Source organism: Wyeomyia smithii, chromosome 3 (genome assembly GCF_029784165.1).
Source record: "Wyeomyia smithii strain HCP4-BCI-WySm-NY-G18 chromosome 3, ASM2978416v1, whole genome shotgun sequence".
In the NCBI taxonomy this organism is placed as follows: Eukaryota; Metazoa; Arthropoda; class Insecta; order Diptera; family Culicidae; genus Wyeomyia; species Wyeomyia smithii.
This window is the reverse complement of record NC_073696.1, coordinates 153,702,302-153,716,835: the sequence shown is the minus strand read 5'-3', so window position 1 is coordinate 153,716,835 and position 14,534 is coordinate 153,702,302. Positions and strand designations below refer to the sequence as shown.

General features: G+C 34.8%; 1 protein-coding gene across 1 annotated transcript; it reads right to left on the bottom strand.

Annotated features, from left to right (window-relative positions):
- Positions 1–1,379: 1,379 nt before the first annotated feature.
- Positions 1,380–2,378, bottom strand: LOC129728710 (GATA zinc finger domain-containing protein 16-like). The gene has a single exon (XM_055687162.1). The coding sequence runs from the start codon at positions 2,376–2,378 to the stop codon at positions 1,380–1,382; it is 999 nt and encodes a 332-aa protein (XP_055543137.1).
- Positions 2,379–14,534: the final 12,156 nt, after the last annotated feature.

The window sequence follows — 14,534 nt, the reverse complement described above, 5'->3', positions numbered from 1 at the left end:
TTTTGGACAAGATTTGATTTCAAGCTCAGTTTTTAGTGTGAACTCTTCAAACGCGTTACTAATGGCATCGTTTAATTCGCCGCAAATGTTAAGATAAGTTGTTAATGCATCACGATTTTTATAAGTTTTGTATTTTTTGTATGCTTATTGTTTGCGATTTTTTAAGTTTTTAATTTGTCTATTGTACCAGACTGGGTATTTGGAATTTCCATGACGTCTTCTTCTTTTCAATGGTATGTAGCTAATAAATAAATCAGATAATATTTTATAAAAAATTTCTATAGCCGAATCGACGTTTCCATCTTCACACAATACATCTTGCCAGTTGATACCATTTAGTTTATTTTTAATTCATCATAGTTTGCTGACTGAAAGTCAAAAACATCTTCGAATTCGTATTCATCAGGTCTTGTATTCACATGCACAAATAAAGAAAACTCTATTGCTGTATAATAAACTTCGTTTTTTCATAATGGTTGTAATGAATTCGTCACACAAAAGTCTTCATTAATGTTGGACATTAACAGATCAAGATAACAATTTTGTCCATTTTTCACGTGATTTATTTGATTAAGGTCAAGACTAGAGGTTTTATCAAAAAGAAGTAGCAGCGTTTCATTTTCGCCAGTAATTGGAAGTAAAATACTATGATTGTCGATGTCCGGAATAAAATCAATGTTGCGTTGATTGAAATCACCGTATATGTGGAGTTTTACTTCAGGTAACAGCTTAGATGCAATATTTTCAACAACATGAAAAAACTTTACAAAAATTTCTTTCCGCGCATTATTTGAAGGGAAATAGACAGAGACGAATACGTGTGTCTCTCCTGCTAGTTCTGCTTTAACCCAAACATGTTCGAACTCTTTAAACTGAATGGTGTCGATAAGCACTGAATTAAAGTCTATTGACACCGCAATTAAAACACCACCACCGGATTTTATTTCAGATAGTTGATAGTTACGGTAATTTCTATAGAAATTATATCGGCAACCTAAGACTTCTTCGCTGCGAACACCCTCATCCCAGCTGGTTTCTGTTGCTAAAATAACAGAAAATGAACAGGACAGTACTTTTTTTTGAATTTCGTTAATTTTGTGAGCGCCTCGCATGCGGTTAAAACTTTGACAATATACAGAGATCTCGGTAGTGGTGGGGTGTTCGAGTATAGAAGCTAAAGAATGAGAGTCATTATTAACAGAAGTGTTTACCAGAGCAGAGCAGGTCGCGTCATTTCCTTCCTCTCTAGGTTGAACAAAATTATCGCCAGCAACGGTCCTCTGATGAGTGAGTCAATTGCGTTGAAGACACGAGTGCCTAGATGAGCACGCAATGCATTGTGAAGTAGGAAGGTGTGCAGGATCGCTGATCATCTGGGGTTAAGAAAGTGGAAACGCGTCGTTCGCCGGGTATGGGTTCAGAGTTTCGCCTCTTTGAAATTGAATCGTAGGAATGAAGTAAGCTTGAGTTCTGGAGAAACGGTCTTTCGCTGCTGCAAGAAGCACTCTGTCAGGTGGTAGCATTTGATTTGCATGGAAACGATTAGAGTTGGTGTGTTGTCGATCATTGTGATAGTTGGTGCCGTTATTCTGTTGTTTGTTGACCATGTTATAGTTGGGACTATTGTGATTATTCAAAACACTGTTGTTGACGTTGGGATTGGTATATCTACGGTTACTATTGGTGTTGAAGTTGATGTTCTGTCCTCTATGATAGTTGTTGTTGTTGTTATTGTTGCTATAGACGTGATTTCTGTTCGGTAAATTGCTGATCCTAGATGCTCGATTTCGTTGTCGTGAACGTTTTTGCCTATTTCGCCATGCTCTGAATCGTATTCTATCCTGTTCTTCACGACGCTTCGTCTTTTCGTCAAAGAATCGCCAGTCAGCTTTCCAACGCTTTGTTGATCCAATTAAACGCCATCCCGAGTGATCACAATCATTCTGTGAAACTGGCGAGGTGGAAAGCTGAGCTTTTTTCTGTATTGTGTCAAATTTGGTAGATAACGATTTCAGCTCGTCCAAAATATTGAGCTTGATATTTGGATCTTCATGAGGACTTTGTTTGCCAAGCTGACTTATTTCGTTTTTTATTTCTTCTCGCAATTTAATCGAAGTGAGGTCAACTAGCGACGTTAAATGATTTTTTAGTGTAGAAAGTGCCCCCGATATGCTATGGTTCTTGTTGATGGTGGCTAACTCATGCTTTAGATTTTTGAGCAGCGTTTCAAGATTATTTATGTCTTCCATTGCAGTAAACGTTTGGTTCGGCTGGTTTGGGTATTGCAGTGTGAATTTATGCACCACCTGTGTGTTTGAATCAATCTGAGTCACCAGCAGCTTTTGCTGTTCAGTCAGCTTTTTCAACTCAAACGTCATCGTTACATAAGTGTGGCATAGGCCGCAGCATGGTAGCGTATGATGTGAGGTCGGCAGTTCTTTTGTTTGATGTTGTGTCAGCAGTTCTTTTGTCAGCAGCTCTTGTAACGCGATTTGAGCCACGGTTAGACGGTAACCCCACACAGAAGGGGTGAAATTTACGACTGCACCCAACGCACGACCACAGCTCTTCGGTGGTAGAGTCAAAACAAACTTCGCAACGTTCGCTCATGTTTGGCATAACAAAACAAAACACTACCGATTAAAATGAACTTCGCGCAAACAAAATAAGTATAAACTGACTTATACACGCCGGGAGCGACTAAGAAACACGTCCGAACTGGTTGACGGTCAAACTACAAGTCTGATTGCAAAACAAATCAATAGGGTCTTATGGGGCAACTAGACCTTCCATTTGACACTGATTTTATGAAAATCGGTGCAGCCATCTCTGAGAAACATGAGTGAGATTAAGTAGTCTTCAAAACACGTTTCTTGACATAACTTTTAAACCACAAGTTTAATCTTTATGAAATTTAAAAGTTAAAGGTATTTCAGGTAGCCCGTTTATTTGAAACCAATTTTGTTCAAATCGGTAGTGTAGTTTTTGAGATAATGATGTTTCATGATTTTTACATTTTGATACATAACCTATAAACTAAAAATCCTATTACAATGAAATTTAATAGGGTCTTGTGGTACATCGACACCTTTCATTTGCAATTAATTTCATGAAAATCGGTCCAGCTATCTCTAAAAAAGTAAGTGAGAATAAAAATCTGCACATACACACACACACACACACACACACACACATACACACACACATACAGAAAATGCTCAGCTCGTCGAGCTGAGTCGAGTGATATATGCCATTCGGCACTTTGGAGCACTTTTATACTTTCGGTTTTGCAAGTGATTGCTATACCTTTCTAGGAGAAAGGCAAAAACTTTATAACAATTTGATATTTGGCTCAAAAGTTATGGAAAGAGAAGAAATTCAAAGACTATTTAAAGCTATACCTGCTTTGATAGATATATGTGGCCTCAACATAATTTAAATGTGGTATCGTACTATTTGAACGTTCCAAATCATTGATTCCTTGCGATGTGTTTAAAATCTTCAAATGCACAACGAATCGCTCATAGGATATGATCAAGGTCAAATAACAAATCATTTAAAAGGATTGGTTTTATCGAAATGACAACATCACCGACTTTTGGCTTCTGTACATCGCTTTAATTCTGAATATATTCATATTGGGTGGTATTCGGTCATCTTCAGCAGATTTTCTGGCATCAATCTAACACCGCAAATACCCATATTGGGAGGTATTTAGTTATTTTGATTGTTTTCCAGAAACTAAAAGTGGTTGTCTTTAAATTCAAAAGGGTGACCAGGGTCAATGTTTGGTTTCTATGCATCATCTCGATTACGGAAATATCCATATTGAGTATTATTCGGTCATTTTCGCCTGTTTCCTAGAAGTTGCCATTTAGCAATTCAAAATTGTGCCTGAGGTCAATTGTTAGCTCCTTGCATCATTCTGGTTCCAGAGATACTCATATTGGATAGCATTTGTTTATTTTAGGCTGTTTTTCATAAACCGGTAGTCGCCATTTTGGATTTCAAAATGGTATTTAAGATAATTTCTGGCCTCTATGCGTCATTCTGGTTGAAGAAACAACAATATTGGGTGATATTCGATCATTTTTGGCAGAAGTTGCCATCCTACAAAATTCATAATGGTGTCTGAGGTAAATTTTTAGCTTCTTGCAACATTCTGGCTCCAGAGATACTCATATTGGGTGGTATTTGGTCACTTTGGGCTGTTTTTCCGAAACCGAAAGTCGTCATTTTGGACTTTAAAATTGCCTGTGAAATCAATTTCTGTCATCTGAGCGTAATCCTGGTTCCGAAAACATTCATATTGAATGGTATTTGGTCATTTCCGGCTGTTTGCCAGACACCGGAAGTAACCATTTTAAAATTCAAGCTTCTGTCCATCTTTCTTGTTTCCGGAGATACTCATATTTAACGGGAATCGTCCATTTCAGGCTGTTTTCCAGAAACCGGAAGTTGCCATCTTACAATTCAAAATGTTGTCTGAAGTCGATTAGTGGCTCCAGTGCATCATTACGGTTCCGGAAATACCCATATTGGGTGGTATTTGGTCGTTTGTCGCTGTTTTTCCGAAACCGAAAGTCGCCATTTTGGATTTCATCATGGCATTTGAAGACAATTTCGATCGATTTTAACTCCTGTGTATCATTTCAGATCCGGATATTATTATATTGGGTGTAAATCGGCCATTTTGCCTGTTTTCCAGAAACCGGAAGTTGCCATCTTACAATCCAAAATGTTGCCTGAGGTCGATTATGGAACAAATTTGTTACCACTAAAAACATTCACCTGCCAAATATGGTTCCATTTAGTTGGTTAGCTCTCGAGATGTGCAGAAATTTGTGTATCATTTGTATGGCACCCCTCCCTTTCAAAAGAAGGAGGGGTGTCAAAATATTATGGACATATTTTTTACCACTAAAAACATTTACCTGCCAAATTTGGTTCCATTTAGTTGATTAGTTCTCGAGATGTGCAGAAATTTGTGTTTCATTTGTATGTAACCCCTCCCTTATAGAAAGGGAAGGGTGTCAAACCATTATGCACATATTTGTTTCCTCTAAAAACATACACATGCTAAATTTTGTTCCATTTACTCGGTTAGTTCTTAAGTTTTGCAGAAATTTATGTTTCATTTGTATGGGACCCCTTTCTTCCAGAAGAGGGAGGGATCTCAAACTATCATAGGAACCTTTATCGGCACCAAAAACCCCTACATACAAATTTTCACGTCGATCGGTTCGGTAGTTTTCGAACCCATATGGATCAGACAGACAGACAGACAGACCGGCTTGCATTTTCATATGTATAGATTACAACATCAATATTTTAGAACCTAAAGAGTGAATATACATTTATTAGATTGAAGCGTTAATGTAAATATATTTTTTCTAATAAAAGTTTGAATGAGAAAGGCTGGGTCTGACCGCTAGGTGTATTAATTTCGGTTTTTTACTAGGTTTTTTTAATTTATTGATTGGCTACCCTATTCTAATATATATTTTATAACATGGCTCCCAGGAATATATTTTTGCTTAATTTCTATGCCTTGCTATGGATTTTTAGCCTTTTCGCATAGCAGGGCAGGCTGCTAGGGATTTTGAGCCTATTCACCTAGCAGCTCTTTAATAAATTATTTTTTTTTCTGCGGGTTTTCACCTCGCTCTCATAACGACGATTATTTATCGTAGTATTTTAGTTTAGTTTAGTTTAGTTTAGAGTTTGAGGAAAAGGATTATTTTTAATATCGGAAATTTTGGTAAGTGGCATATCAAAGTGAAAAATAATAGAAAAACGATTCAATGTTAAAATGTAACTTTCATTTTATGCTGGTCAGGCTCAAGATGAAAGCTGTTCCTCTATTCAGGTACACAGAAGTGACCAGCTTCGTGTACCAGAACAAGGAGATTCATAATAAAAAGAAAATCATGTTTTTTTTAAACGAGAATATATGGTACTGAACCATGCAGTTAAGATAGATAGAGAAATGTTTATATTAGAATCTGATTGCATTTGTCAAAATATATTTAATTTTGAATTTGTGGAATGTATATTATGATATCACCATAAACCAAGAGCTAACTAATTTTTTTTGCGAAATTTGAAAATGTTAAACAGAGCCGGATTACGATTGTGGGGGCCCGGGCCCAGTTTTAAGTGGGGGCCCCAAAAAATAAACCGTTTTTTTATCGTACGAGTACGAGATTTGGAACAGAGGTGCCAGATGTTTTTGAAAGATGTCTGCACTGTTCGGAAACCGTAAAGTTCTTCTTTATATCTGAAAAAGAACCTACCGCATTGCGATCTACACGCAAAAATTTGCACACTATTTGATAAAAACTGCGCAAATATAAGGCGACCCTGACAATAATCTACAGAAACTAGGAAAAAACTACACACACCTGCAGGTCAATAAAATCTAAAAAATATGCATTTTGCAAAGCACATCTGATATCCCTGATTCAGACAAGTAAGCTTGTGGGTTATATTATTTCTCTGCTTTACCTCCTATGCGCGCTGGTGTCATTCGCGTTGACGGTGTTGCTGATGGTTGTTTGGTTTTTGCACGCGAAAAAGAAAATATTTTTGCTTTTGTCATCACGCACTTTTTGACAATTACATATGAGAGTGCACGCAGATGCGAACAGCCTTAAAAATCTCTTTCAGCGCGAATAACCCGAATTTCAAAGGAATCCAAGGTGAACTCTTCCCAATCCGCACGAGAGTCACAAATAAAATAGGAATTTTTTCTTACAATCGTCCCCCGAACGTTCTAAAAATAATATGGGAATAGTTTTTGTAATCGAGTAACCATTACTTCTTATAGAAAAACTTGTGTTTATTTTATTACAAAAGACACTAAAGCTATTCTCAAAAAAAACAAATATTTCTTTTATTTTGTTTCCGTGATAATTGAACTACAATTTATTTATTTTTCTCTGAAGAGTCACAGACGAAATCATTTTACTTGTGAAACGAAAGTATTTTTTCCATCATGTAGTCACGGTGATAATTTGAAGTACAAATGGCTTTTTGTCTTAGAATAGTCACCAAGAAATTAAGAGGTACATTTAAATTTTTCTGACAAATGCTCAGTGACTTTCTATAAAAATAGTTTCCCCAGTTAGTCACTGTGACTTTTGTAAGAAAATATTTGACAAAAGTTTTGTTTTATAGAGTTCGTGACCTTTTGAAAAATCTTATAAGTTATTAACGTTGTCACAGTGATCATCTCTTTTGGTTCAAATAAAAATCAGAAAAAGTAAACATCGGGCTTTGACCAACAAATGTTACTATTTAGTCACCGTGACTTTTGTAAGGAAACATATGCCAAATGTTGTCATTGAAGAATATGTGATCTTTCTGAAAGTTCCGCGGGATTTTAGTAACTATCCTTTTTTAACCAAGTAACAAAATAATAGTTCAATTTAATAAGGTTACATATTCCCTGAAACTAACGTCCGATTGGTATTGTCTCAAATGAGTCCCCGTATCAGTTAATCTCTATTGAAGAATCAAGAATTGATCTCCAACCGGGAGAAATGCATCTTGTTCACAAAGGTCACCAAGAATAATTGGTGACGAACACCTGAAGTTTGTTGGCTCACTAAAATGGGGGAAATACTTGCTAAGAGCGGAGAAAGAATTCCATTATAAAATTAAACCAAATTATGATTTAGATGTTTTCCTTGAAAATTTTCATGTATTTTGTAGCAAGATTACAACAGGAGTCACTTATAAACAGACATTTGCCTTAAAAGATCAACAAAATTATTTTTTCGTGTTTCTAAAATATTAAAAATTCTACGAATACTATCTAAAACCTAATTTTTTTGAAGGCGCGTGAAATTTTAAGGGGTAGGCGATATACTTTCTCCATGAAAATGGGATTGCATTAGTAAACAGCTCTTAGCATTTACACTTGTTCTATGTTATTACTTATATACACACACTCAATCATTTCTAAATTTCATCGACGAAATAAAAAAACACTAAAATAGCAATGTTCGTGAGTTGGTCATGAATAGTATGTTTTATTTTAGAACTTTGTCAGGAAAAATATTCATGAATGCGTTGATAAAAATATGTCTCGTGGTGACAATTTAAAAAAAATAAAAATGTTTCTGGTTTTTCCTATAAATATCACCAAGTTAAAAATATGTAAATGTAGAAAATTTCTAACAAACCACTTTGTGACAATTACTAAAAGTTTGTATAAGGCTCTAAGCTCCGCCTTTTCGACGCTATTTCAGCATTCCTGACCATTTACAGAACATATTCTTCATACGAATATGAATCTTCTCTTAAAGGTCACCAACATGTCATTTGTGCGGACTGGGTTATGGATGTAGTTGTGATATTGGCGCTCGCGAAAAAATACCGAAGGAAAGTTTCAGATTGAAATGATCTGTTCAAATTTTCTTGCTGTGAATCCCCATGGGCCCCCCTTACATACAGTTCTGATGTTAAAGCTGTTTTTTTCTGTCGCTGTTTACTGTTAAGCAGGTATTAGACGATGCGAATATTTGTTTTTTTTGGTACGATTTTTATTTGCACAAAATAAAATCCGTACCAAAAATAGCAAATATTCGCTTCGTGTAATACCTGCTTTAGTGTTGCATTTCTCATTAACGCCATTGTTTTTTTTTCTGTTACTGTTTACTGTCATTGTTGCATTTCTCTTTATCGCCATTGTTTTTTGCATCTTTTAAATAATTTATTGTTTGACTATTTTGGTTAGTATTGCTTGCTTGCATCTAAGTATTTATTCATTCATTGTGTTTTCATTTTTCGTATAGCCTTGAATATGACTCTTAGTGTATTATCGTATTATCGTTTCCTTTACTTTGCAGTTTTCATTTCATGTTATCTGTATGTGTGTGTGTGTGTGTGTGTGTGTGTGTGTGTGTGTGTTTTACAATTTTTGAAAGATTCAGAGAAGTTTGACTAATGCAGATTACGCTTTATTTTTCGTTTCACAATTTAACTTATCTCACAATGTTCAAGAGACTACTATAACAGTAATACTTGTGTAATCTGTGTGTGTATTTTAGCCAGTAGGTTGTTTTCTTCTTTCGTGAGTAGTAATATAAACAATTTTCGTATTCACTAGAAATGAATATACGCATACATTTGTTTTTTTTATTTACCGACCTAAAAATCGCATGCACTGTGCGTACAACCTACAGCGATTCCACAACGGGCATCGGATGTTATTACTATTTTATTACTTTTTTCGATAATACAGCAATTTCTGTAAGCATAAAAAATTAAACTAGATTTGCACATGATGCATGCCACTGTCAATACTTAATTAGACAAAAATAGTTTTAGTAGTATTGAACATGGTAAAATCTACCTTTATCGGAGAGTTTCGATTTTATCTCACCTAACGCTCTGGTCATTCAATAAATTACACTGTGCTACAGCGATTTAGAACTTCTGAACTGACCATGTGTAAGTTGTAGGTCTTGTTGAGTATAACATTCGCTCATACTAGAATTTATGGTCAAAATACGGTTTTTTGGACCTCAGCTCATATAATATTTTTTAACTCAGTCATTTATCATCCGATTTTCAATATTCAAGCAGTTTTGAAGAGAGAACAAATGGGACTTTCAAAATATATACGGGTTTTTACTAATATCAATGAAATATGTTGAGTTATTTGAATTTAAATCTAATTTTTTAGATATTTTCAAGCAATTTTTCAATTTAATTTAAAATTTTCCGTCTATTTTTGTAAGAAAAATACCACAAATATACTATAATTTTGAAAGTATATTCAATTTTGAAACAAACAAAAGTAGTTTTGTGGGAATCGGTTGATATTTGGCTAAGTTATATATTTTTAAAGAAAGCTAGAATTTTTGGCTTCTATCGCACAATTATTTCACGGTGCTACAAATGATGAAAAAATGCAATAACTTTTGACGTGACTTAGTGTGGGTTGTAGCTTTAGTCAAGTGTTACTTGCGCGTTTACTTGAAGTTTTTCAAAGACCCCAGAAATTATAAGTTATGGTCAAAACCCTGTTTTTTACCTTAGCTGACATTGTTATGTTTAATTCGGTTATTTTTTAACCGATTTTTTTATATTTTGGCTGTTTTGGAAAGACGAAAAATAGAGCTTTTGAATCATATAAATATGTCTGAAAAGTTTACCTATATTTGATGAATAGTTTTGAAATAAATAAGATGATTTTCTCAAATTTTACCCATATGTGATGAATAGTTTTAAAATAAATAGGATAGTTTATGTTATTTCCAAAATTTTCAAAATTTATTCGCAATTTTTCGCACTGTTTTGTAGAATTTGGAAAGTATATTTAGTACCAAACGAAAACAGTAAGTGTTGTTTATGAAAATCTGTTATAATTTCGCTGAGATATGACTTGATGTTTCATCAAATCATTTCTCAACCAAATTATTTTCATTAACAACACCTAATATTTTCGTTTGGTACTAAAAAGAACTTTCCAAATTCTACAGCAATTGAAGCTCCTTCATTGTAAAAATGTGTGAAAAATTGCGAATGGATTTGGAAAAAATTGAAAATAACATAAACCATCTTATTTATTTTAAAACTATTCATCACATACTGCCGTTCTACGCATAGTTGTCCCATGTTACTCTTGGTCGATTTCCGTTTTTTATCACCAATGAGTCTATTTTCATGTATATTTTTGAAAAACTCTCAAAAATAACATTGTTTGTTTCGAAAGTCTTGAAAAACCATACCAAATCTGTTTGTCCCATCGATGATTTGCTACACATATTTGTCCCACTAGATTTTTTCTATTCTAATCGATCCCACTAAACACTAATTCCCATATTCAACACTTGAGAAGTGCTACAGAGCAATAAAAACTTCTCCTTACAACGTTTGGCTAGATTACGGGTGTCAGAAATTCGGTACCGGAAATCACTTCGCTTAATTATTAAAATGCGGTACGTTCATATTTTTATTCGGAATACCTAAACTTTGTGTGCTGGTTTGTAATCTGAATGCCTTTCCTTTTCGAGCATAAGAAGATAAACGCATGAGAAATATACTAACTGAAAGTTATAAGAACTGTCTTTTGTGTGTTGCCAAAATGGTGAAAGCCTAACAATGTTTAAATATGGGCAATCTGAAAAAACAATTTTCCTTTAAACAATTTTTTTTCCTGTTACTTATTTAATTAACTAAACTTTCATCTATATCATCATAACCTGCTTTCTTTATTACACGATAGCGTGATCATTTACGTGAAAAATAAACAGCCTTTTATCCCCAAAACGAACTTTGTATTGGGAAACATCGATTGCACGTGGTGGGACTGATATGCGTAGATATAACCTATTGGAAGGCAAATTTCTCGGCATTATTGTCCCAGTGGGTATTTTTATGGAAAAGAGTGTTAAACCGCAAAACATTCAACTAGATTTATTGAAAACAGTAGTTTTGTGGAAATCGGTTGATATTTGGCTAAGTTATATATTTTTAAAGAAAACTAGAATTTCGGCTTCTATCGCACAATTATTTCACGGTGCTACAAATGATGAAAAATTGCAATAACTTTTGACGTGACTTAGTGTGGGCTGTAGCTTTAGTCAAGTGTTACTTGCGCGTTTACTTGAAGTTTTTCAAATACCCCAGAAATTATAAGTTATAGTCAAAACCCTGTTTTTTACCTTAGCTCACATTGTTATGTTTAATTCGGTTATTTTTTAACCGATTTTTTTATATTTTGGCTGTTTTGGAAAGACGAAAAATAGAGCTTTTGAATCATATAAATATGTCTGAAAAGTTTACCTATATTTGATGAATAGTTTTGAAATAAATAAGATGATTTTCTCAAATTTTACCCATATGTGATGAATAGTTTTAAAATAAATAGGATAGTTTATGTTATTTCCAAAATTTTCAAAATTTATTCGCAATTTTTCGCACTGTTTTGTAGAATTTGGAAAGTATATTTAGTACCAAACGAAAACAGTAAGTGTTGTTTATGAAAATCTGTTATAATTTCGCTGAGATATGACTTGATGTTTCATCAAATCATTTCTCAACCAAATTATTTTCATTAACAACACCTAATATTTTCGTTTGGTACTAAAAAGAACTTTCCAAATTCTACAGCAATTGAAGCTCCTTCATTGCAAAAATGTGTGAAAAATTGCGAATGGATTTGGAAAAAATTGAAAATAACATAAACCATCTTATTTATTTTAAAACTATTCATCACATACTGCCGTTCTACGCATAGTTGTCCCATGTTACTCTTGGCCGATTTCCGTTTTTTATCACCAATGAGTCTATTTTCATGTATATTTTTGAAAAACTCTCAAAAATAACATTGTTTGTTCCGAAAGTCTTGAAAAACCATACCAAATCTGTTTGTCCCATCGATGATTTTCTACACATATTTGTCCCACTAGATTTTTTCTATTCTAATCGATCCCACTAAACACTAATTCCCATATTCAACACTTGAGAAGTGCTACAGAGCAATGAAAACTTCTCCTTACAACGTTTGGCTAGATTACGGGTGTCAGAAATTCGGTACCGGAAATCACTTCGCTTAATTATTAAAATGCGGTACGTTCATATTTTTATTCGGAATACCTAAACTTTGTGTGCTGGTTTGTAATCTGAATGCCTTTCCTTTTCGAGCATAAGAAGATAAACGCATGAGAAATATACTAACTGAAAGTTATAAGAACTGTCTTTTGTGTGTGGCCAAAATGGTGAAAGCCTAACAATGTTCAAATATGGGCAATCTGAAAAAACAATTTTCCTTTAAACAATTTTTTTTCCTGATACTTATTTAATTAACTAAACTTTCATCTATATCATCATAACCTGCTTTCTTTATTACACGATAGCGTGATCATTTACGTGAAAAATAAACAGCCTTTTATCCCCAAAACGAACTTTGTATTGGGAAACATCGATTGCACGTGGTGGGACTGATATGCGTAGAAATAACCTATTGGAAGGCAAATTTCTCGGCATTATTGTCCCAGTGGGTATTTTTGTGGAAAAGAGTGTTAAACCGCAAAACATTCAACTAGATTTATTGAAAACAGTCTATTGCAAGGTAAAACTGCTTGAAAACCCATGGCTGCATTTGTCACATTGGCGCAATGCGTAAAAGCATTGTAGAACTTTAACATCGTTTATCTAGTTTGCATGATTTGGAACATGGGACGAATATGCGTATAGGCAGTATAGGCAGTGCTCTGATCAATCCTTTTTTCTACCGAACACAAAAATATTGGTCATTCAATCTTATCCGTTTTGTGCGAGACTTCGTACACCGTTCGTCTCTCTGAGCTATCGCGTTCAATTTCGTTTTCCGATTGCAAAATAAAACGAACGGGCATTACGATCATCTCGTTTCCTCTCTAGTGTAGAATCCTCGCAATCCTGTTCGCACTACTCTATGACGATTTTTTTCGCATTTTCCTTTTGTTCAATATCCATTGCTTTTTAGTGGGAATGAACGACCGGAAAAAAATTCATTTGATCGGCAGTCGCTGTATGCTTCTGATGCGTATATTCTGTTACAGCGTTTTGGTGGCTGGAGACGCTTGGTTTTGTTGTTGTTGTTGTTTATGTTTAGCGATTATGGAAAAGTAAGGTGTTGAAACTGTTTGATTAATTCTTCATACATCTCTCCAAGTATACATGGAAATCAAAGCATCGCGTTTGGACATGAGTAGTGTAGTTACTAGGGATGGGCGATACTGACGAAAATATCGATACTTTGGTATCGCGATACTTCAATGAGCTTCGATGCCAGGTATCGAAGTATCGGCTGAAGAAGTATAGATTATCGATGCTTCGATAGTATCGGTACCAGACTAGCAATTTTTTTTTTCAAAAATCATCATTTAGGAAGTATCGATACCGGTACTCATCTCGCACGGTGAGTATCGATGCCAGAATACTCGATACCGCGGCCCCTAGTATCGATACCGCTGGTATCGATGCTAGTATCGCCCATCCCTAGTAGTTACATCTGCCAACGCGGCTAGCACTTTATGTTGCGTAGCTCGCTTCGCGGCGGTGGTGTACAGGGGATAGTCAAAATAAGTAGGATAGGCAAAATTTTGATGAAATTTGAAATGCTATAGCTTTGCTAAACGTTATTCGATTTTAATAATTCGAACACCATTGAACTGGAAAACTTTTGAAGTTTCATTTTCTGACCCCAGATCTAGCCTAGGTCACCGGATATAGGAAATATTCCTGAGTTCCGGTAGGCATGTCAAACCTGCTAATTTTTGGATGGATTTGGTAATGGGTTACCAGATAAAAATGCCCATTTGCATCATTGGCATAGATGACAAAATCATTTCTAAAGCGGTTCATCAAGATCCGAAATCGGCCAAGAACTTATCGAGAAATGGCTATTTTTCATCCGGAAGTCCTCAGAGAAACCTTTAGTAGGGGACATTTTCGTTTTTGCACCAAATATAGCGTGTTACACCTCTATCTTCAGGATTTTTTATCAGGAATCTTTTAAATGACATATATCTGAA